This window comes from Schistocerca gregaria, chromosome 8 (genome assembly GCF_023897955.1).
Source record: "Schistocerca gregaria isolate iqSchGreg1 chromosome 8, iqSchGreg1.2, whole genome shotgun sequence".
In the NCBI taxonomy this organism is placed as follows: domain Eukaryota; kingdom Metazoa; phylum Arthropoda; class Insecta; order Orthoptera; family Acrididae; genus Schistocerca; species Schistocerca gregaria.
Window position 1 is genome coordinate 93,366,431 of NC_064927.1, and position 24,101 is coordinate 93,390,531.

The following is a 24,101-nucleotide window of genomic DNA, read 5'->3' on the forward strand; positions in this document are numbered from 1 at the left end:
AAGCAAACCAATCAGACACCCTATTTTCGACTTCTTTGTAGGAACTGAAGTGTTCCTCAGCCAATGCGTGTCCCATTGATGAAAACAAATAGTAGGAGGAAGGGGCCAAGTCTGGTGAATACTGCGGGTGGGGTAGCAGCACCCAGCCATGTGTTTTGATTGTATCCTGAACCAGTTTTGCTTTGTGTGCAGGTGCATTGTCATGAAAAAAAATTACTTTGCCATGTCTTCTGACCCATTCTGGTCTTTTTTTGATCAATGCATAGTTCAAATTGATCATTTGTTGTCTGTAGCAATTAGTATTCACAGTTTCAGTGGGTTTTAGAAGCTCATGATACACCACAGCTTTCTGATCCCATCAAACACAGAGCATTGTCTTCTTGCCGAATCACTCTGGATTTGCAGTCAATGTTGATGGTTGTTCCGGATTAACCCATGATTTTTTCCATTTAGGATTCTTAAAAAAAATCCATTTTTCATCGCAGTAACAAGTCAATGCAAAATTGATTTTCTTTCATGTCTTTGAAGCAAAATTTGACAAATGGATTTTCTGTTTTCTATTGCTTTCAAACGGTCAGAAATTTTTTGTTGTGCAACATTTAGCATTGCTGCCATTTTCTTCTGATGCAAAGTATCATCTTCATCCAATATTGCTTGCAATTTGGCGTCTTTGAACTTTTTTGGTGGTCTTTCACGTTCTTCATTTCTTACATCAAAATCATTATTTCTGAACCATTGAAACCATCTTTTGCACGTTGCTTCTGATAGAGCATGATCACCATATGCCTCGACAAGCATTCGATGTGACTCTGCAGTACTTTTTTTCAAATGAAAACAAAAAAATTAATGCTTTCCACAAATCATCACTTTCTGGTACAAAATTTGACATTGTTAACATGATGAAAACATATGATGATGTTTGTTCCACGGTTTGATGTATACTAAATGTCTTTGACAGATGTCATACCAGCCAAACAAAAAAAACAAAAAAAAAAAAAAAAAAAAATTAAGGCTCGTTCACAACAAATGTTCCCTATCGACACATTTGTATCTTAACGGTCATTTCATACTGGTACACCTGGTACTGCCTCATCTACCACCTATCAACCCACCATTCACCTACAGGTGAGTGGCTGCCTTTTATCAGTGATATTTCTTGTTACCGTCGAGGAATTTCAATTATCCTTTTATGTTACAAAAATGTTTTTCTCCAATTCACAGGCAGATACTAACTAGGAATATTAAGATCCACAGAAATGATTTAGTAATCCCATGTGCACAATTGTTGTGAACTAGACTGAAGAGCTCAAGAAACTAGTACACCTGCCTAATATCATGTAGGGCTCCCACGAGTACACAGAAGTGCTGCAACATGATGTGGCATGGACTCGACTAATATCTGAAGTACTGCTGGAGTGAACTGACACCATGAATCCTGCAGGGTTGTCCATAAACCCATGAGTATGAGGGGTTGGAGATCTCGTCTGAACAGCACATTGCAATCCATCCCAGATATGCTCAATAATGTTCATGTCTGGGGAGTTTGGTGGATGTCAGAAGTGTTTAAACTTAGAAGACTGTTCCTGGAGCCATTCTGTAGCAATTACGGATGTGTGGGGTGTCGCATTGTCCTGCTTGAATTGCCCAAGTCAGTCAGAATGCACAACGGACATGAATGGATGCATGTGATCAGACAGGATGCTTACGTGCATGTCACCTCTCAGAGTCGTATCTAGTCATACCAGGGGTCCCATAGCACTCCAACTGCACACACCCCACACCATTACAGAGCATCCACCAGCTGAACGGTCCCCTGCTGACATCCAGTGTCCACGAATTCATGAGGTTTTCTCCATACCCATGTATGTTCATCCACTCAATACAATTTGAAACAAGACTCATCCAATCAGACAACATGTTTCCAGTCATCAACAGTCCAATGTTGATGTTGACAGGCCAAGGTTAGGTATAAAGCTTAGTGTCCTGCAGTCATCAAGTGTGAGCCATCAACTCCGAAAGCCCATATTGATGATGTTTCGTTGAATGGTTTGAACACTGACACTTGTTGATGGTCCAGCATCAAAATCTGCAGCAATTTGTGGAAGGGTTTGTACTTCTGCCACATTGAATGATTCTCTTCAGTCATCATTGGTCCTGTTCTTGCAGGATCTTTTTCCGCCAGGAGCAATGTCCTGGATCTGATGTTTTACTAGATTACTGATATTCATGGTACACTCGTGAAATGTTCATACGGGAAAATCCCCACATCATCGCTATGTCAGAGATGCTGTGTCCAATTACTCATATGGTGACCATAATATCACATTTAAACTCACTTAATTAGAGCAGCAGTAACCAATTTATCAGCTACACCAGACACTTGTTGTCTTATATAGGCACTGCCGACTACAGTGCCGTATTCTGCCTGTTTACAGATCTATGTATTTGAATATACATGCCTATACCAGTTTCTATGGTGCTTTAGTGTATTTCAGATGGTCTTTTCCTCATCTGCGATTGTATGTTATTATGGTGGAAATAATGTACATACTGAATGAAATTTTCATCCTTCCATTACATAGATAATTGTTTACCATAGATAAGTATCAAGTAATTACATAACAACAAAAATAATCAATTTTGGACAATGGGATAGATAAAAGCTTACATTAGTAAAACCTTTATTTTATATGTGTGTTCTCCTGCTGCCCCTTGGTGACGAGATTTTTTAACCTATCCAGTTACATTAATTATACTGTCAAGTAATTACATAGGTGTGAAGAAATAGTGACAACTACTTAGCAGAAAAAATTTATAATCGGGTGTCTGAGCCCAACCTTCAGGACTTCTCAGACAACATTATCATACTATTTGACAGTAAGGATAGATTTTTTGTGTTAAACAGTTTCAAAGGAATACTTTTCTTTGCTATGGTGTGTATTTCTTCACTTCACAATGGGACACACTCCATATTTTGAAGAGATTGTATATCAAGATATGTACTAGCACAAAAATGCCCCTGTCACATTCTTTAAAAAATGTCACAAAAATGTTGAACCAGCTACTGCTTTCCTCACCAAAAATTTTGGCATGCAAACATATTCACACTGAAACTTCCTGGCACCTTAAAACTATATACTAGACTGAACTGAGGTCCTTTACCTTCACAGGAAAGTGCTCTGCTGACTGAACTACCAAAGTATGAATCAAGACCCATCCTCACAGCTTTACTTCCACTAGTACCTCATCTCCTACTTTCCAAACTTAATTCTGGATATTCACTCTCTTTGAACACAGGGCATTCTAAATCCATTTACCCAGGCCCTCTTTATAGTTAAACATTCATGCTCAGCATCTCCCTCTCACTACCTCAGCCTGTACATGTATGTCTCACTTCCACTGTCTCCTGTTTCTCCCACTAAGTTACAGTACGTCCCACTGCCACACTCTCCTCCCTCACTTATACTGTCTCCTTTTGTCCTCCTTTCCTTCTTACTGTCTCCACCATACTGCAGCAATTAAAAAACTGTGCAACTTACTTTACCGCTGTACCCATGTGTTCCTTCCCCATGAACCATGCACCTTGCTATTAGTGGGGAGGCACACCGTACGTGCAACCACAACGGAGGCCAGGTTGAGAGGCCAGACAAATGTGTAGTTCCTGAAGGGGGGCAGCAGCCTTTTCAGTAGTTGCAGGGGCAACAGTCTGGATGATTGACTGATCTGGCCTTGTAACACTAACCAAAACGCCTTTCTGTCCTGGTACTGCGAATGGCTGAAAGCAAGGGGAAACTACAGGCATAATTTTTCCTGAAGGCATGCAGCTTTACTGTATGGTTAAATGATGATGGTCTCCTCTTGGGTAAAATATTCTGGAGGTAAAATAGTCCCCCATTCGGATCTCTGGGCGGGGGACTACTCAGGATGACATTGTTATCAGGAGAAAGGAAACTGATGTTCTGCAGATCGGAGCATGGAATGTTAGATCCCTTAATCAGGCAGGTAGGTTAGAAAAATTAAAAAGGGAAATGGATAGGTAAAAGTTAGATATAGTGGGAATTAGTGAAGTTCAGTGGCAGGAGGAACAAGACTTTTGGTCAGGTGAATACATGGTTATAAACACAAAATCAAATAGAAGTAATGCAGGAGTAGGTTTAATAATGAATAAAAAAAATAGGAATGCGGGTAAGCTACTACAAACAGCATAGTGAACGCATTATTGTGGCCAAGATAGACACGAAGCCCACGCCTACTACAGTAGTACAAGTTTATATGCCAACTAGCTCTGCAGATGACAAAGTAATTGAAGAAATGTATGATAAAATAAAAGAAATTATTCAGATAGTGAAGGGAAACGAAAATTTAAGTCATGGGTGACTGGAATTCTGTAGCAGGAAAATGGAGAGAAGGAAACGTAGTAGGTGAATATGGACTGGGGCAAAGAAATGAAAGAGGAAGCTGCCTGGTAGAATTTTGCACAGAGCATAACTTGATCATAGCTAACACTTGGTTCAAGAATCATAAAAGAAGGCTGTATGCATGGAATAAGCCTGGAGATACTGGAAGGTCTCAGATAGATTATATAGTGGTAAGACAGCGAATCAGGAACCAGGTTTTAAATTGTAATAGGTTTCCAGGGGCAGATGTGGACTCTGACCACAATCTATTGGTTATGACCTGTAGATTAAAACTGAAGAAATTGCAAAAAGGTGGGCATTTGGGCTGATTGGACCTGGATAAACTGAAAGAACCAGAAGTTGTAGAGAGCTTCAGGGAGAGCATTAGGGAACAATTGACAAGAATGGGGGAAAGAAATATAGTAGAGGAAGAAGGGTAGCTTTGAGAGATGAAATAGTGAAGGTAGCAGAGGAACAAGTAGGTAAAAAGACAAGGGCTAATAGAAATCCTTTTGTGACAGAAGAGATATTGAATTTAATTGATGAAAGGAGAAAATATAAAAATGAAGTACATGAAGCAAGCAAAAAGGAATACAAATGTCTCAAAAATGAGATCGACAGGAAGTGCAAAATGGCTAAGCAGGGTTGGCTAGAGGACAAATGTAAGGATGTAGAGGTGCCTGTCACTAGAGATAAGATAGATACTGCCTATAGGAAAGTTAAAGAGACCTTTTGTGAAAAGAGAACCACTTGCATATCAAGAGCTCAGATGGAAACCCAGTTCTAAGCACAGAAGGGAAAGCAGAAAGGTGGAAGGAGTATATAGAGCGTCTATACAAGGGCAATGTGCTCGAGGACAATATTATAGAAATGGAAGAGTATGTAGATGAAGATGAAATAGTAGATATGATACTGCGTGAAGAGTTTGACAGAACACTGAAAGACCTAAGCTGAAACAAGGCCCCGGGAGTAAACAACATTCCATTGGAACTACTGACATCCTTGGGAGAGCCAGGCCTAACAAAACTCCACCATTTAGTAAGCAAAATGTATGAGACGAGCAAAATACCCTCAGACTTCAAGTAGAATATAATAATTCCAATCCCAAAGAAAGCAGGTGTTGACAGATGCAAAAATTACCAAATTATCAATTTAATAAGCCACGGCTGCAAAATACTAACACAAATTCTTTACAGAAGAATGGAAAAACCAGTAGAAGCCAATCTCGGGGAAGATCAGTTTTGTTGGGACACATGAGGGAATACTGATCTTATGACTTATCTTAGAAAATAGATTAAGGAAAGACAAACCTATGTTTCTAGCATTTGTGGATTTACAGAAAGCTTTTGATAATGTTGACTGGAATACACTCTTTCAAATTCTGAAGGTGGCAGGGGTAAGATACAGGGAGCGAAAGGCTGTTTACAATTTGTACAGAAACCAGGTGGCAGTTATAAGAGTTGAGGGGAATGAAAGGAAGCAGTGGTTGGGAAGGGATTGACACAGAAGCTCTCCTGCGAACCTTGCAAAACCAGCCTGGGGGCTGTGGCTAAGCCGTGTCTCTGCAATATCCTTTCTTCCAGGTGTGCTAGTTCTGTAAGGTTTACTGGAGGGCTTCTGTGAAGTTTGGAAAGTAGGAGACAAGGTACTGGCATAAGTAAAGCTGTGAGGATGAGGCGTGAGTTGTGCTCGGGTAGCTCAGTGGTAGAGCACTTGCCCGCAAAAGGCAAAGGTCCCAATTCGAGTCTCGGTCTGGCACACAGTTTTAATCTGCCAGGAAGTTTCAGTCACAAATAGTTGTAACATGGTGACATGATGCATTGTCATTCATAAAGATTCCATCATTGTTTTGGAACATGAAGTCCATGAATGGCTGCAAACTGTCTCCAACAAGCTGAACATAACCATTTCCACTCACGATTAGCTCAGATGGACTAGAGGACCCAGTCCATTCCACATAAACACAGCCCACACCATTATGGAGACACCACCAGGTTCCATAGTGCCTTCTTGACAAGTTGGGTCCATGGCTTCATGTGGCCTTTACCACACTTGAACAATTCCATCAGCTCTTACCAACTAAAATAGGGACTCACCTGACCAGGCCATGGTTTTATAGTTGTCTAGGTCCAACCAATATGGTCTCGAGCCCACGAGAGACACTGCGGGCAATGTTGTGCTGTTAGCAAAGGTGCTCACATTGGTCATCTGGTGCCATTGCTCATTAACACCAAATTTCACAACATTATCCCAATGGTTACATTCATTATACATCCCACATTGTTTTCTGCAGTTATTTCATGTAGTGTTGCTAGTCTGTAGCCCCTGACAACTCTACTCAAATGCAACTGTTCTCAGCTATTAAGTGAAGGCCATTGGCCACTGCATAGTCTATAGTAAGGGGTAATGTGTGAAATGTGGTATTCTTGGGACACACTTGGCACTGTGGGTCCTGGAGTATTAAAATTCCTGATCATTTCTATAATGGAGTGTTGCATGTGCCTACCTCCAGCTACCATTCCACATTCAAAGTCTGTTAATACACATCTTGCAGCTGGTGCACTGTCCTTTTATACCTTGTGTATGTGATACTACTGCTAACTGTGTATGCAGATATCACTGTCCCGAGACTTGTTTCACCTCAGTTTAAAGTTTTATTGGTGAAGAAATTGAACCTCTGGATCTCGTCTATAGATAGTGACAGTGAAAAAATTTCAAGATTCCATGAGAATGTCATTTTCAAAACAAATGGTAAAAATTTCAATGATTTGCCATGAATGGAAATTAAGAGTGGTCATACCCCCAATTGGACTTTTGGTACTAAAAAATCAGGTTTATCTTGATAGTGAATACATATTTTCAGAAATGTGAAAATGTTTTTTTTAAATGAACTTTTAAAAACCATATAATTAAAATTTCATCCAATTGCTATGGTGAGTTGCTTAAATAATTGCAGCTCGTGGTGCAAAAATGGCTAAAAACTGGTTTTTGTGGTTTTCTGCATGGGTGCAATAATTTTGAACATATGGATCTCTGTAATATATATTGCTGTAAAAAACTGATGTTCCTGGAGAACATCATCTTAAGAACATAGAGTAAAAATCTTGATTATCTGCCATTAATGGGAATTATGGAAGTAGCCATTGTCAGTATTAGTACTTTCTGTATTCAAAAATCATGGTTTTTTGGGCTGTTCTCAGGAACTTTCCATGAACAAATAATGCTTCCTAAGGTCCATTCTAGACCATATCTGGTGCAAAATAACCAGCCAGTTTACTAAATTTGCCTCACCTGGAAGAAGTGTGTAATGTTTAAATTATGACCAGGTGCTGTAGGGTTGCTACAAGATACCCATTCTTCTGATAGCTATGTAAAAGGTCACTAGGGAAAGGGCTATCCAAAACTATTGAGTCCTTATCTCTGTAATCAATAGCACCACAGTAATGACCCCCCAAAAATTCCGTTTACGTGCGTGACTTTTTGGAATATATTAGTACTGTCCACTGTCGTGGGCAGACTGATATAAGATGTAAAGATAAAATGCAGAATCTAGAATTAATGAATTTGATAATGTAATAATTATTTATAGAATGAGTAGATGTTTTAATTGATGTGGGCAGAGCTTCTCACATTTCTACTCATTTGTTTACAGTGCGGCTGAAATCCCGAAAATTGTACCATTCTACCTACAAACTGTTTTATGCATCAGTGGTCCTCCAATTGTTTGGGATAACATTCCTAATGTGTGCATATGCACAATATGGTTTACATGGTATAAACTGTCCAGGAATGAAAACCATAGGTAATGTATGCTGTGTAATACCTTCATAAATTATATGTTCTCATAACTTTTACTAGTGTTATTTATTTTTATTACTACACTCAGTTAAGACCATGTTTTCAGTTGTACAGTATAATAATTTCTTTTTCTGTCTACTATCCTAGATCTCTATTTAAGCCAACTGACAATTTTTGGTAGCAAAAAGAATGAAGGATAACAGTAATGATGAAAGGAGCACACAATAATGCAGTAGATTTTAGTTGACACTAAGCATTGTCACAAATAAGAAACTTGTGAATAGTATGCATTTCATAGAGTAAAAATCTGCCTCAGCTTGCCACACATAATCGGTGTTTTCAATTAGTTGACCCCCTGAAGATGTACCATGTCAGATGCAGAGTTTCTGAAGACAAAATTATAAAAAATCTCCTCTAATTGTAGTTGTGAAAATGGATATACATAATATCACCTACAGAGGGTGCAGAACAGAGCAGAGAATCAGCATTCGAGATGACAGCTTACTTGCCTCACATTCCACTAGAATATGCAGAGTACTGAGGAAACACCAGGCTAAAGTGGTCCTTCATCATCAGGTGAAAACTTTGTTGCCTCTCGGATTGATAAAATGTAAATTAGCTCTACACGAGGCAGAACTTTACAGTGTGCTGTATGAATGTAGGAAGTCTTATACAGGATACACAGCATGCACCATTTATGAATGTATTTTGGAGTGCAATCAGCATACTTGCCTGTTTTAAGTCAGCAAATCTGCTGTTGTAGAACAGTGCATTTCTTCAGGTCATTTGTGAATTATAATAAGGCAGTAAATCTTTTGCATGTATCCTATTTCCAGTACTTCATCAACAAAGTATCAGGATGTACTCTCTTATATCAAATAAAAACAATATTAAACAACGGAAAATCCAGAATGAAGTGTAACAATATTAAGAGAAGGGAAGTTGCTACGCACCATGTAGCGGAGATGCTGAGTCACAGATATGCACAACAAAGATATTTTCATACTTTCAGCCAATAGCTTTTGTCAACAATAGACACATTTACGTGCACATACACACTCACACAAACACAACTCACACACACGACTGCAGTCTCAGGCAACTGAAACCACACTGCGAGCAGCAGCACCAGTGCACAATGGAAGTGGTGACTGGGTGGGGGAAAGGAGGATGCTGGGGTACGGCGGGAGAGGGATAGTATGGTGGGGATGGCAGACAGTGAAGTGCTGCAGATTGGGCGGCAGGCAGGAGAGAGGTGCAGAGGGGGAAGGGAAGTAGCAGAAAAGGAAACACGTAAAGAGAAATAGAGAGAAATAAATAAAATAAATAAAAAATAGCAAAAAAAGACTGGGTGTGGGGGTGGAATGACGGTTGTGTAGTGCTGGAATGGGAACAGGGAAGGGGCTGGATGGGTGAGGGCAGTGACTAATGAAGGTTGCTGCTCCCAGTCCCTTACCTCACGGGTCATACCCCTCTAATAGACCTGTCCCATACATCCTCCCACCACCAGCTACTCCAATCTGTTCACTAACATCACCTATCCCATCAAAGGCAGGGCTACCTGTGAAACCAGTCATGTGGTCTACAAGCTAAGCTGCAAGCACTGAGCTGGATTCTATGTAGCATGACAACCAACAAGCTTTCTGTCTGCAAGAATGGCCACCAACAAACTGTGGCCCGGAAACAGGTGGACCTCCCTGTTGCTGAACTTTCTTCCAAACATGGTATCCTTCATTTCAGTGACTGCTTCACAGCCTGTGCCATATGGATCCTTCCCACCAACACCAGCTTTTCTGAATTGTGCCTCAACCTTCGTTAGTCACTGTCCTCACCCATCCAGCCCCTTCTCTGCTCCCATTCCAGCACTACACAGCCATCATTCCACCACCACACCCGGCATTTTTTAAAATTAATTTAATTGTTTTAATTTATTTCTGTCTGCATGCCTCCTTTCCCACTGCTTCCGTGACACCCCTCCCCACCTCTCCCCTGCCCGCCGCCCAACCTGCACCACTTCCTGTCCACCATCCACACCGTACTATCTTTTGTATCCCACCTGGAAGGCAGTGTGTGGGTCTGCTCCTGAAAACTGACAAAGAAGCCGAATGAAAGGAAGCGAGTAGGAGCAGGTGAGGTAAAGCACATGGGTACTGAAATTTAGGTAAAAGAGGTTCTGACTGGTGCATGAATATATATAAATGTATACATAACTTTGTACAGATGAGCACGTAGGTGTGCAGCCAAATTCCAGACAAGAAAGTCTCAATAGCAAGCTAAGCTAAAGTGATGGTTCTCGGCTCCTGCTCGTCGTGAACTGGGCAAAAGTGGAGCGGTGCTCATAGTACTGCACAGCATTGGCTAGCTGGCTAGAGGGTGCTGTGGTCATTGAATATCATCCCCTCTCGTAGTGCCAACCTACACTGTGGCATCGGAACTATCGAAACCATGTCCCTCCCCCCTGAAACGGTGTGCTGTCATTGAGTATGGCTTCTGACGGCAGGTGGAGGGACCCAGGGGCGGCATAACTGCAGAATGGCGGAACTGCCATCCCCGAATTGCTCACTAGGGGGCGAGGGAAGTACCCCATTTAAAACCTGCCCAAGATGCGTACATCCACTGGGTATGCTCGGATGAGGAGGCGAAGCAACAACCTCAGTGGGCAACGGCGGCGGCGGCAGCAGTATGACGGCAGCCTCAGTGTCCGTCGGTTCTGGGTTCTGGCACTGCAGAGGAACGTGGTGGCAGTGGAAGCTGCAGGTGGGCCACGGCGGCAGCGAGAGGTGCCCGCTCAGCACAGGAGACTGGACCAGTGGTGGTGGCAGGAGCACCCACGGCAGAGGCACTGTTGGTGGAGCTGTGGGCTGAGGCGGCAGAAGCCGTGAGACCCCCAATTCTGCTGGAAAAGAACCAGTGGCATAAAACTAAGAGTGGCACAAATGGATCTGGTTCCAGTGTCACTTTTTCAGTGCTGAAGGGACCAGAAATTAAAAATAAGTTGCAGCCAAGCTGGCGAAGAATTCGCCCCTGTTCCTAGTGATGCCTGCCAGAGAAAACATGATAGAACACCAGAGAATGCTCCACCAAGCGAGAACGAGGTGAAGCAGCGGTAGAGCACAACAGTGGATGCAATAGCTGCAAGAGTGACCAATGGACATGGCCATGTAGCAATTCCACTGGGGAATGGGTGTCACGCTGCTGAGAGCGATAGGAAGCAAGGAAAGTCTGTAGCGCATGCTCGTGAGAGTGCGTGGTGAACAACTTGTTCACCTGCAACTTAAATGTATACACAAAGCGTTCAGCCTCGCCATTCAACTAGGGTTGGAATGGGGCTGAGGTGAGATGGCGAATGCCATTAACAGCACAGAATACTTCAAACTGGGAGGACACAAATTCAGGGTCATTGTCGGAGACAATAACTTCAGGAAGGCTGTCATTGCAAAAAATAGATGTCAAAGCACGAATAGTAATGGCAGATGTAGTAGAAGACATAGGCACAACAAAAGGAAAGTTGCTGTACTCATCAATAACAATCAACAAGTGGGTGTCACTGAAAGGACCTGCAAAATCAATATGAATGCACTGCCAAGGCGCAGTAGGAGTTGGCCATGCAAAGAAGTGCTGGTGTGGAGAAGATTGATGCTCCGCACAAGAGACACAATTAGCAAGCAAATTCTCAATTTGTTTATCAATGCCACCCAAGTGCAGTGACGACCCAATAATTGCTTCATCCACACTATACTCCAACAACCAGCATGCAGTAATCAGAGGATTTCCAACTGCAATGAACAAGGTAAAACCACACAAGATTGATCATTGTCAGTTTGTGAGAAAATAACACCACGGTGTACAGACAATTTGTGAAATTGTGCAAAGGAATGTCGAACTAGGGGATCATGAATCTGCATAGTGCATGGAGGTCATTGTATAAGAATATATTGCAAAAGAATCTGCAAAGAAGCATTGGCAGCTATAGCAGAAGCAATGCAATGAAACTCCGCTGGAAAACCATCAGCTAATTCCTTATCTTGCGAATCAACAAATATGCATGACAGTTCGGAAGAATCAAACACTTTGTCAGGACCAATAGGCAGATGAGACAGAGCATCGGCATAGCCATGCTGAGCTGTAGGCTGAAACAAAATTTCGTAATTGTAGTTAAACAAAAACAAAGACCAACATTGCAACTTGTGTGCAGTATGGGCTGGAACTGGCTCTGACTGTTGAAACATCAATGTCAAAGGCTTATGGTCAGTGACCGTACAAAAAAATCATGAAACTTTGTCAATCCATATACAATACCTAAAGCTTCTTTCTCAATTTGAGTATAGTTTTGCTTGGCAGACTTGAGCAACTTAGGCACCAAGCGCTCAGATGATCGACAGAATTAATGCGGTGCAAGAAAACCGCTCTGATGCCTTGAGAAGATGCATCGACAGCCAAAACAACTGGTTTGGAGGGATTGAAAGGAATCGAACAGTCATCCCTCGACAAAGCAGATTAGAACTTGTGGAAAGCAGCATCACATTTCGAAGACCAAATGAAAGGAACATTCTTATGCCTAAGGCGATATAAAGGCGCTGCAATCTTCGCTGCATTTGGTATAAACCAATCATAATATGTAATTTTGCTCAACAGAGAATGACGTTCTTTCAAGTTCCTGGGTGCTGGCAAGTCTCTAATTGCATGGATATGTGACAGTGAGGGGTAGATATCCTACCTGTTAATCGTATGTCCTAAATATGGAATCACAGTTTGAAAAAATTTGCACTTGTCTCTGTTACACTTGAGTCCTGCTCGCAAAAGTACAGTAAATAAGGCACACAAATTCTGAAAATGTTCATCAGGGGTGGCCACTGATATGACAATATCGTCCAGATAATTGGAACAACCAGGGACAGTGGCACACAACTGCTGCAAGTAAGACTGAAAAATAGCAGGAGCTGAAGCACAACCAAACAGAAGGCGGCAAAACCTGAACAATCCAAGGTGGGTGTTGATCAGAAAATAGCACTGTGACTGTTTATTGAGTGGAATTTGAAATTATGCATCCCACAAGTCAGTTGTGGAAAAGAATTTTCGAACACCAAGTTTATCAAAAATGTCTTCAGGACGCAGTAAGGGAAATGTAGCGGCCACTGTCTGGGGATTTACTGTAGACTTAAAGTCAGCACAAATACAGAGATAACCATTTGGTTTTTTCACACACACTATAGGTGAAGTAGAAACAATTTCAATGACACCACTGTCTTACAAATGCTTAAGTTCAGCAGCTACAATGTTGTGCAGTGCAGGCGGTACCGGGCATGTGTGCTGAAAAATAGGCATGGCACTGTCTTTAACTACAACATGTGCTGCAAAGTCCATGTCACAACCAAGGCCATCAAAAAAGAGTTCAGCAAAAACATTGTGTTGTGCAGCAACACTGTCTGCATGGCCACTAGCGTTGATGCAAAATACATTGTCCCGAATTGCGAGGCCAAAAAGTTCAAATGCATCCATGCCAAAAATGTTTGTAGTATCACTAGAGTGGAGCACATGAAAAGACACACTCTACATGTCATTTCACCGTACATGACTTGCAAACTACGCATGCCAAGCACTGAGATTTCCAGTCCAGTAAATGCAGTCAGTGTGGAATGTGAACAGTGAAGTGGGGGCGAACCAAGCAAGTCATATGTTGATCTGTTCAGTAAAGAAACTGATGCACCAGTGTCTAGCTGCATGCAAACAGAATGTCCACATATGTCCAAAGTCACAAAAAGTTTCCTCACATCACGCTGAATGCAAGAAAATGTGTCTGGCAAAGCTTGTTTATTCATACAACGAGCTGTAGAAGTACGGGAAGCAGAAGGCTGTGAATAAATGGCATTAACGTCCATAGGCTGATGTGAATCATGATTATGGCAGTTTCCATTGTGGTGACTTCCACACAGTCACACGAATGGGAGACAGGTTGTTAATTAGAGTTTCTCTTATTACACACAGCTTGCACATGTCGTTTCTTATTACAAAACTAACACTGTGCTTGATGGGATGGGCCACTGTCCCATGGGTGGGCTCAAAAGCAGTTCGGACATGATTTCAGTTTCTTAGTGGGTGCCTGGCTTGAAACTTGTTTACCTGCACGTGAGCAGTGCGGTGTGGCTCGTTGTGCTGGGGCAGAGTGGGAGGGCCCATGTTGTGCCTCGCTAACAGTGCACACACCTGTGGTTATGTCAAATGCAGAAGTAGCCATATCTAATGTATCATGTCTGTCTAGCAAGTCCACTACTTCCTGCAAAGACGGGTTTCTAAATCTTAAGATTTGCTCGTGGATGTGGCGGTCCACCACATTCTCCACAATAGCGTCTCTAATCATGATATCCGCATATGAGCATCCACATGAGCAATTAAAGGCACATTCAAATGTTAGTCCCTGAAGGTCCACTAACCATGATTTATCTGACTGAGTAGAACAGTGCTGGAGATGAAGAATTTGTAGCATGCAGCTACCACATTTACACTGTCATGGAAGTGGGAGTTCACTGCAGCAATCACTTCGTCGTAAGGTTTAGTTTCTGGGCAGGTGGTGGGAAACAATTTTATGAGCATACGGTATAACACAACACCCACGCTGGCAATGAAAAAGGCAAGCCGCTCTGTACCTGGTATGTTGTACGCTGTGAAGTGTGCCTGGAGCTGGGCAATGTATTCTGCCCAGTGTTCAACATCTGGATTAAAGGCACGAAATGGTGGTGCAGGAGGTGTTGTCGGTGGTACAGGTGGTGGCATCGGAGGTGCCACAGTAGCTGCAGTTTGTAGTGTGACCAGTCCATTTACAGATGCAAGCAGCTGCATCATTTGTTCAGCCTGAAACCGTAAAAGATTGGACAGCAAAGCCTGTTTCTGTGGCGAAGCCATCGTTCACAAAAAAATGTCTTATAGCGAAAAGTGGGCGCACTCATACATGCAGTCATACTGGCCTATCACAAAAAAATAAAGCAGTACCGAGCACAAAATACATAAAGGAAAAAAAAAAAGAAATTAATCCGCTGATTGTTGCCATTTCTCATCACCAATAATTTTGTATACCGCCTGAAAACTGACAAAGAGGCCGAATGAAAGGAAGCAAGTAGGAGCAGGTGAGGTAAAGCATGTTGGTACTGCAAGTTAAGTAAAAGAGGTTTTGACTGGTGCATGAATATATATAATTGTATACATAACTTAGTACAGATGAGCATATACGTGTGCAGCAAAAGTCCAGATAAGAAAGTCTCAATAGCAAGCTAAGCTAAAGTGATGGTTCTTGGCTGTCTGCTCTTCATGAACTGGATGAAAGTGGAGTGGTACTCGTAGGGCTGCACAGCATCAGTTAGAGGGCTCTGTGTTTGGCAAAGATCTTCTGTTCTCGTAGTGCCAACCTATGCTTTGCCATTGGAACTATCGAGACCACATTATCCCTCCCCCTCCCCACCCCAGCCTCCTCCTTTCCCCCATCCAGTCACCAATCCCATCACCTGGTGCTGCTGAGTTGTGTTTGCATGTGTGTGTGTGTGTGTGTGTGTGTGTGTGTGTGTGTGTGTGTGTGTGGGTGTGGGTGTGTCTATTGTTGGCAAATGCCATTGGTCGAAAGCATTAAGTGTGAAAATCTTTTTGTTTTGCCTATCTGTGACTCAGCATCTCCACTATATGGTGAGTAGCAATCTTTGTTCTCATAATATTGTTACAAACAGTATTAAGAGAGAAGAACTTAGTATATACTGTCTAACTGAAAAAAGAGCAATGTTGCATATAATGGACACAACATATCAAAAGAATGGGGAAGACAGATTAGTTAAACAAGTAATACATTATAAACCAATAGGAAACAGAGCTGTAGGTTGACTAAGGAACAGATGGCTTCAGTGAAGACAGGACAGGTTGTCAGCCTATTCCACACAGTAAAGAAGAAGAAGAGGAAGAAGATGAAAAAGAGATCAATAGAAATTTGACTGTCAGAAGACCTAACGGCTTATGATGGTGGTTATCTCTTGGATTCCACATGTTATCATGCCATTAAGCAACTCTTTTTCTGTATACAAAGGGTGTTTTTTTACTAATTCAATGGACAAGCATAGTCTGTCTGAAACCAAAAACTGAACTTAGCAAGAAGGGCACTTGAATAACCTACAATTTTACAGTAAATGCACATGCACTCATGTAAAACCTGCTCAGCAACTTGTGAGTACACTATACATGTTCTGATTCAAGTTTAAATACAAAGGCTCAGTGTACTGTTCATGTATGAATATGACCAGAAGGGTCTCAGCAGAAAATATAGGGCAGCAGTTGTGAACATCTGGCAATTTTATGCAACACATCACATCCATTTCAGTTCTTCTCTCAGTGTGACACATATCAGTTACTTTGACGGTGAACAGTTGCTAAATATGCAAGCAAACTCAAAATGAATGCTGATACCAAGAACTTATATCTTAAAGTACTCCTGACCCTTCCCTATTCTCTTTTAAATACTACAGCAATGGAGCAACAGTGAACAAACCCATCTGAACTATAAGAGTAGGACCTCTCCCTACATCTGACCTTCCGTTCTCACAATCTCCCTGATGAAACTGCAACTACTCTGTCTGCGAGCACCCTTTTCCTTAGTCACATAACCCTTCCCTGCACTGCTCTTCCCTTTCATAACTTTTCCATGCCAATCCTCCCTCGTCTGGGCATTGGACTTTGATCTTTCCCTTGTCTCTTTCTCACATTCTACTGTGTGAGGTTTGTGACTGTTTACTGCTTTAATTCACATTTTGGCACTGACACTAACAGCCATGTGTGTCTCCATCGCATTCCTGCTGCTATAATCCTTTCCACTGGCCCCCCTCCTCCTTTTGAACTGTTTCTCCATACCTTCATTCAAAAACAGTCAGTTTGATCAGTGAACAAACCTGTTACCCACCTATAATTCATCATATTACATTTTAATACTCATCTGTATCTATTTGTCTACATTTTCTGTCATGCTCAAATTTAAGTAATTGATTTCTACAACCCTCAAGAAATAAAAATATTAATTCCTATAATCTTTCCAAGCTTAAAAAATATCTCCAGAAATTCTTTATAAAATGGCAAAATGAGTGGAACTGCTAAGAAATGGCTAGGTGATGTGCCAACATGCACTTATATAATATCTACTTCAAAGTGATTACAAAACTGAAAATCAATAACTATTGAAGTCTAATATTGTATTTTTTTCTTTTCCATAAAAACAGGTCAGATTCTGGAGATAGCTAGTGAAGTGGTGTTCCTCCTCCTCCTTCTACTCATTGCAAAAGGGTTCACAATCACTCGTGCAAGACTGAGACTCCCTGGAGCTGTAAAACTGACAATCTTCATGAGTGTTTATGTTGTTGCCTCAATTGTGCTTTTTGTTTACAAATTACTGGTAAATATTTAACACACTTTATTTATATTAGTCTGTCTTAATTTTTTTCTTTTTGTGTATGAGTATTAAGTACTTATTTTTGTGCCTCCATGTGTTGGGTATACCTCACTCCCCCAATTCAATACGCAACCGAGGTTACAGTAATTGACAGCACTGCTATTCATAACATTCTTATACTCACATCAACAACACTAAGTTACATTGTAAGTCTTCAGATCACTATATCCAAATGCTGATGCTTAATACCACAGCCTGTAACATTGATAATCATAATAAGTTGGAAACACTGATGATAACAAATGAAAACATAAATGTATGAATTATTTTTGAAACACAAACTGGAAAAACATACACAATATTTTGAATGAAGGGAAGAGTATAATGTATTCTGAAAGATAATCTTACAGATCTTATTACAGTTGCAATACCAGTAGGTTAAATGCTTGTAAACCCTGGGTTGAAAAGAACATCATAATATCATGCAAAGTCCCAAGCAGACTACATTTGACATTAAGAAACCATGATGATTACAGAATTAAATGACACAATAACTTTACATCACCAGAATCAAAATACGTGCATGCTAAAAACATTCAACAACCAACATCACATAAATATTTCTTTAATTAAAACAACTAGTTTAACAGACTTTTCTGTGATCTTTGAGTCTTGAAAAACCTTTTTGTTATGAAATGTGTTCATTTTATGCTGGACATTATGCCAAGTTGCCAAACAGAAAAAAATCAGGACATTATAAAAGATTTGTCATAACTAAAATATTTGGAAATATATAGCACCTTGTGCAAATGGCCAGGCCAACAGGGATGAATGTGTGAGTGCATTACCTTCTCACATTATCTTGCAGGCATTGCAACACATCCTGATAGTACCATCAATTAACTGCTTGCCCCTGTGGCATGAATTCATGATCAACTAATCCTCCAAAGACAAAGAAAACAATCAGCATGGCTTTGACATTTGATCTGACCTGACGAGTTGTTGTTTTTTTTTTGTCTTGGAGAAATTTTCCTGACTCATTGTGAAGATTTAACCTTGGTCTCAACATCATAACCATAGACCCACATCTCCTCACCTGTTATGTTTCTCTTAAGGACCACCTCCTTCTCATTTCCATAATCCAAAAGCTCTTCACATATTTTGCAAGATGAAGGTCTTCCTGGTCTTGACTCATGGGATGAAAATGACAGCAATGTGATGTATTCCAAGATGCTGTTTTAGGGTTTCAGGACTTGATCCAACTGAAATGTTACACATTCTTCTGCAATCTCTCAGACAATCAGTCATTGATTGGCACACACAATTTCACTGACATCCCTGGCATAAGCATCATCAATAGACGACAAAGGGCATCCTGAACAAGGATCATCTTTAACTTATGTCCAGCCATTTTTAAACCAGGTGAACCATCTGTAACACCAAGTATCTCTCAAGCTTCCTGGATCATTTTGCATGTCTCTATAAAGGTTTCCTTGAATATCACACAAAATTCAGTGCAGACACATTGCTCCTCTAACTCTGCCATCTTGAAAGTCCCAAACTTTGCAGCACATTGGTCTACTCAATACAGCACTGAACAATAACTAACAGACATATGACAATGAAACTTCTGTCAGTTGCACATTAACACAGATGTGTTCAGGGATGCCAACTGCATTTCACTCCAACACACCATTGACATGAAATTACCAATGTCCTGGAATGTTTTGAACAGACATTGTGTATATAGACATGGTCATTTGCACAAGAACAGACCTTGTGTGTGTGGACATGGCCATTTGCACAAGGTGCTTTACGTTTTTAAATATTTTAGTTATTACAAACCCTTTATAATGTGTTGACTTTTATCCACATGGCAACTTGGCCTGACAATATTAAGTATTTTGGAGGGGGGGTTTCACTGTACTCCCTCTCACACTTGTGGTGTTACATAATTTGTGACATCACAAGGCAAGAAGTGTACTATTGTACTTTGTTACTGAAGCACATTAAGCATTGCTCAGCATAACAATATAACTAAAAATAAATAATAGCATATCCAGGGTACTACAGGTCAAAAGACCTATATCTGAAATAGGTGAGCTGCCTCTGTTAATGAAATTCCAAGTGAAGAAAAATGATGTCTCCCAGATGGATATACTGTTGTGACAACAACAAGGATTAGGATATATTGCTACCCAACACACAGAGAGGTACTGAGAAGTAAGAGACTCATATTCTGATCTGAAATGATGCTTCTCCATAATTTTTGGACGTTATCTGAAAATACATAAACATACAAAAGTCATACCCCAAAGAAAATATGTTACCTTTGCTAGGTATCAGGGTAAGATGCAAGTTGAAATGTATGTTCCACTAAGGCAGCAAATGGGAAGTAACTGGATGCACACATGGCTCAAGATAAGAAGTACAAGATAAACACATGGTTAGAATTGGTGAAAACGCATAGAAATCAATCTTATTGTTTTTAAACATATCTGTGATTATTTTACAGCATAAGTTTTATCACATACCACAGTTTTTTGGCACTCAGGGTTCTGTGCTCTCTTAACAAAGTGAAGTAACACATGCAAATAGACATTGTATACAGATTACCATTTTCCCCTGATTCACTCTATGTAAAGTGGACAGTACCACGAGACACAGTGTGTATGGTACAGCCACACACACTGATTTGTATGTCCCCACTTACCATTACCATTTTTCTTAACAGCATGAGGGTGTGCTACACACACTTGTCCACAGGTCCAATCAGTATCAAGTGAAGAAAGCCTACTGAGACATCTCAAGTACCTTAATGATGTATTCAGGAGGAATGGATATGGCAGGAGACAGATTTGACATGCTTTCAACAAAAGGTATCAGCTCAGCAAATACAACATGTTCCTGAGGATAAGACAAAGGCATATCTGTTGTATGCTGGCAAACTATCAAACAAATCTGGCAGAAACTTGACTTGATGTAAAATAGAATTTTCTGTCCACCTCCAGAAACACCGGCACTATAAGGTACAGTGAAAGGTGACTTGAGGCTCCATAAACCAGTGTCTACCATATTTCATGCCATGCAGACTGTGCAGATGGTCAAGGAAATATGCCAGGAGCACAGGAGACACACTGAACTCAAGTAACCAACAAAATCTGCTGCTACAGAACATTGCATAATCACAGAGGTCTCAATGAAATATGGAGTGCTACAACAGTTGTAGCCATTCTGGGACTGTTTTCTAAAGGACTCCATCAAAGTATGAGTGACTGATGGCCTGATCAATAGGGACAGTGGCATCACTCTTGCAAAAAATGTTGGACCCAGCACTCAACCAACAAAAGTCACAGTGTCAACCGAGACTGACTTCTGTGCCCAAAGGGAGAGGCAGAAGAATTGATGGAGCAAAGTCCACACCTGGCATTTGGAAATTGCATACTCTCACCACTCCAGCTGATGAGGTGTGTGACCAGGCAGTGAGGGAACAGGTGAGGAGTGGCAAGAATACAAAGGAGGCACAAGGTATCAAAGATATTCATTTGACAGACATCACCTAAGATGACAGCAAGGAACACTGTTGAAATATTATGTTAAGTAAGTGCCAGTACCTGACTGCAAACTTGAGAGCAATACCAACAGCTGATTTACTGGGAAGGCTTAAGAATGCGTGAGTCTACTTTCATGCTCAAAATCCAATAGAGCAACTGTGTGGTAAGCACCTACTCATTCATTCATTCATAACCTTTGGCAAAACAAAAACTACAGAGACTCTACATATGTATGATGAACAGTACTCTCCTCAAACCTCCACAACACTTCCTGAAAGCCTCCCCTGTAGTTTTCCTCTTTCCACATACAAATACATATTGAAATATATCGTAAAGTTTCATTATTCCTTCTTAAGCAAAACAAATTTTTTTCTCCTGTGTCCACTTATTAGTCAATATAACACCCATTACTCTATACTCCCACTAATGTCAAAACTTCATAAAAAGGAAAAACTTTTAGAATGTTCATGCTCCTCACATACATTTTTACAATCATAGATGCTGTTTTTTCTTCTCTTATTTTTATATCCATTTAAAGTTAAAAAAAGCTTGCTTTTGTCACATCTTCTTCCTTATGCTTCATTCAGCTTTGCTGCTTTTCCATTCTCTGTATAAAAAACCAGTTCTAACTGTGTGTGTGTTCACAATAGTCACTATTTGAAACATTACCCAAAATAAACCTGTCATGGATTTCTCCTTTCTAATATATAACTCTTCAAAGTTCTTGCCCTTGCAAAGGTTCCACCAACCACACAAATTTGAAAGGAACTCCCTTTTCTCACAGATAAAGACCATCTTAAGACTATGCTTGTAAAGCATGTTATGTGTGCTATGTGTTGTATATTTTGATATATTGATTTGCACTGTATTACTTTGACAAATCCTATATGATTGTGAGATGACCTCTGGATGGGTGAAGAAATAAATTAAGAAAATAAGAAGCACTATAACAAATCCCTAATAACTATTATTACACCAACTTCTTTCTAGTAAACACATTGTACACAAAGGAACATATGAAACTGCTGTTAAGCTGATTTCTTTAATTTACAGAGAAACAACAAATCATATTTTCATATGATTTTATATTTCAAAGGAAAATAATCATCTTTATACAGTACAATGACCTTTAAATAACCTTGTATTTCCACTTTACTTACATATAATTTGAGAGTAAAATGAAAATGAAAAATAGTTACTTTCCACTATACCGCTCCTCCTTACATATGATTTTATCCATGTATGACTTATTTTTCCAGGGCCTCACTATCATGAAACACATTCACACAATTAAACATTAGGAAAGTCCATGTTGGAGTATCAACAGTATTATCAAAGGATGGATTGCTACTCATCGCAAAAAGATGACAAATTGACTTACAATTAGGCACAGTGAAAGGACTGTTACACACTGCAAAAACACACACACACACCATGACCACTCTCTCCTGGCCAGATTGGGCCCAGTGGCTGGAGAGTGGTCAGGGCATGTATGCATGAGATTTGGTTGCTTGTGTTGTGCTAGATTAATAACATTTTTTTCAATAAGTGTAGATTCACACTGTTTTGTGGGGGAATGTCACTGAGATTCTGAAACAACTGAACTGGCAGACTCTTGAATATAAGCATAAACTATTCTGAGAAAGTCTACTAACAAAGTTTCAAGAACTGGTTTTAATGATTATTCTATGTATATACTACAATACCCTATGTACTGCTCGCAGAGGGATCATGAGGATAAGATTAGAATAACTACAGCATACACAGAGGCATTCAAACAATCATTCTTCCTATGCTCCATAAGTGAATGGAATGGGAAAAACCCTAATAACTGGTGCAACAGGATGTATCCTCTGACATGGACTTCAGGGTGGTTTGCAGAGTATAGATGTAGATGTGGACAGAGCCAGTCACTTTCAAGTATCATCTGTGGTCTCACACTTGTACCATAACATGTCTTGCAAAAATTCTTATATTTCTGATCTAGAGGTTTATGAAACTTCTAACTGATTTTGGCACAGTTTCATCCAGTAATATCCCTCTCATAAGGAATGTTGCAGGTTCCTCATCTTTTAACTTTCCCCATAATCCTTCACTACTGAGGCCATGGTTAACACTGTTTCTCTTTCGCCAATCCTTCCTACTAAAACTGACTGAAAGAGGTTTCCATTTTGATAATCTTCTCCAGTTTACTTCCTGTCATTCACTATTAACCAGTATGTTCATTTCACAGGTTTGTCTCTTACTGTAGGTTTATTTACTGATTACTTTGCATCTTCCTCCCTTGGGTGTTAAAACTGAATTTCTTTAATAATATACAAACTCGCGAAATGTTCAGTGACTGAGTTCTTCATTAATAATGCACAACAGTACTTTATATCTGTAATCACTAATAGTTCCTGATACATTCAGAAATTTTTTAAATAATTATACCAACTTTATTGATTCTTCTCTGAGTTCTCATATTGTCACCCACTTGAAAATTTGGTACAGTATTTGAATGCTATCATTATGCCTCTCCTGATAACCTTAAGTCCTTCATTTTAAATTATTGTAACAGTTTTAACTACTAAGATATTGTTGTTTTGCTCTATCCAGGACCAATCAGTCTGCCTTAGGATAATCTCTCCATCATATGCCCACAGGTCCCTTTGGCACAATTTCAGTGGTCTTCAGTCCAAAGACTGGTTTGATGAAGCTCTCCATGCTACTCTATCCTGTGCAAGCCTCTTCATCTCTGAGTAACTACTGTAACCTGCATCCCTCTGAATCTGTATTCATCTCTTGGACTTCTTCTACCATTTCTAGCCCACATGCTTCCCTTCAGTACTAAATTGGTGATCCTTTGATGCTTTAGAATGTGTCCAACGAACTAATCCCTTCTTTTGGTTACGTCATACTACCAATTTCTCTTCTCCCCAATTCTATTCAGTATCTCCT

At 40.3% G+C, this 24,101-nt stretch overlaps 1 protein-coding gene across 2 annotated transcripts in view; it reads left to right on the forward strand.

Annotated features, from left to right (window-relative positions):
- The window catches only part of LOC126284118 (transmembrane protein 145-like), an 88,229-nt gene that overhangs the window by 40,527 nt on the left and 23,601 nt on the right, over nt 1-24,101 (forward strand). For both annotated transcript variants that reach the window (XM_049982799.1, XM_049982801.1), the window contains exons 7-8: nt 8,050-8,199; nt 17,438-17,610. In XM_049982799.1, coding sequence (XP_049838756.1) covers nt 8,050-8,199; nt 17,438-17,610 — 323 coding nt within the window. The remainder of the gene's footprint in view (nt 1-8,049; nt 8,200-17,437; nt 17,611-24,101) is intronic.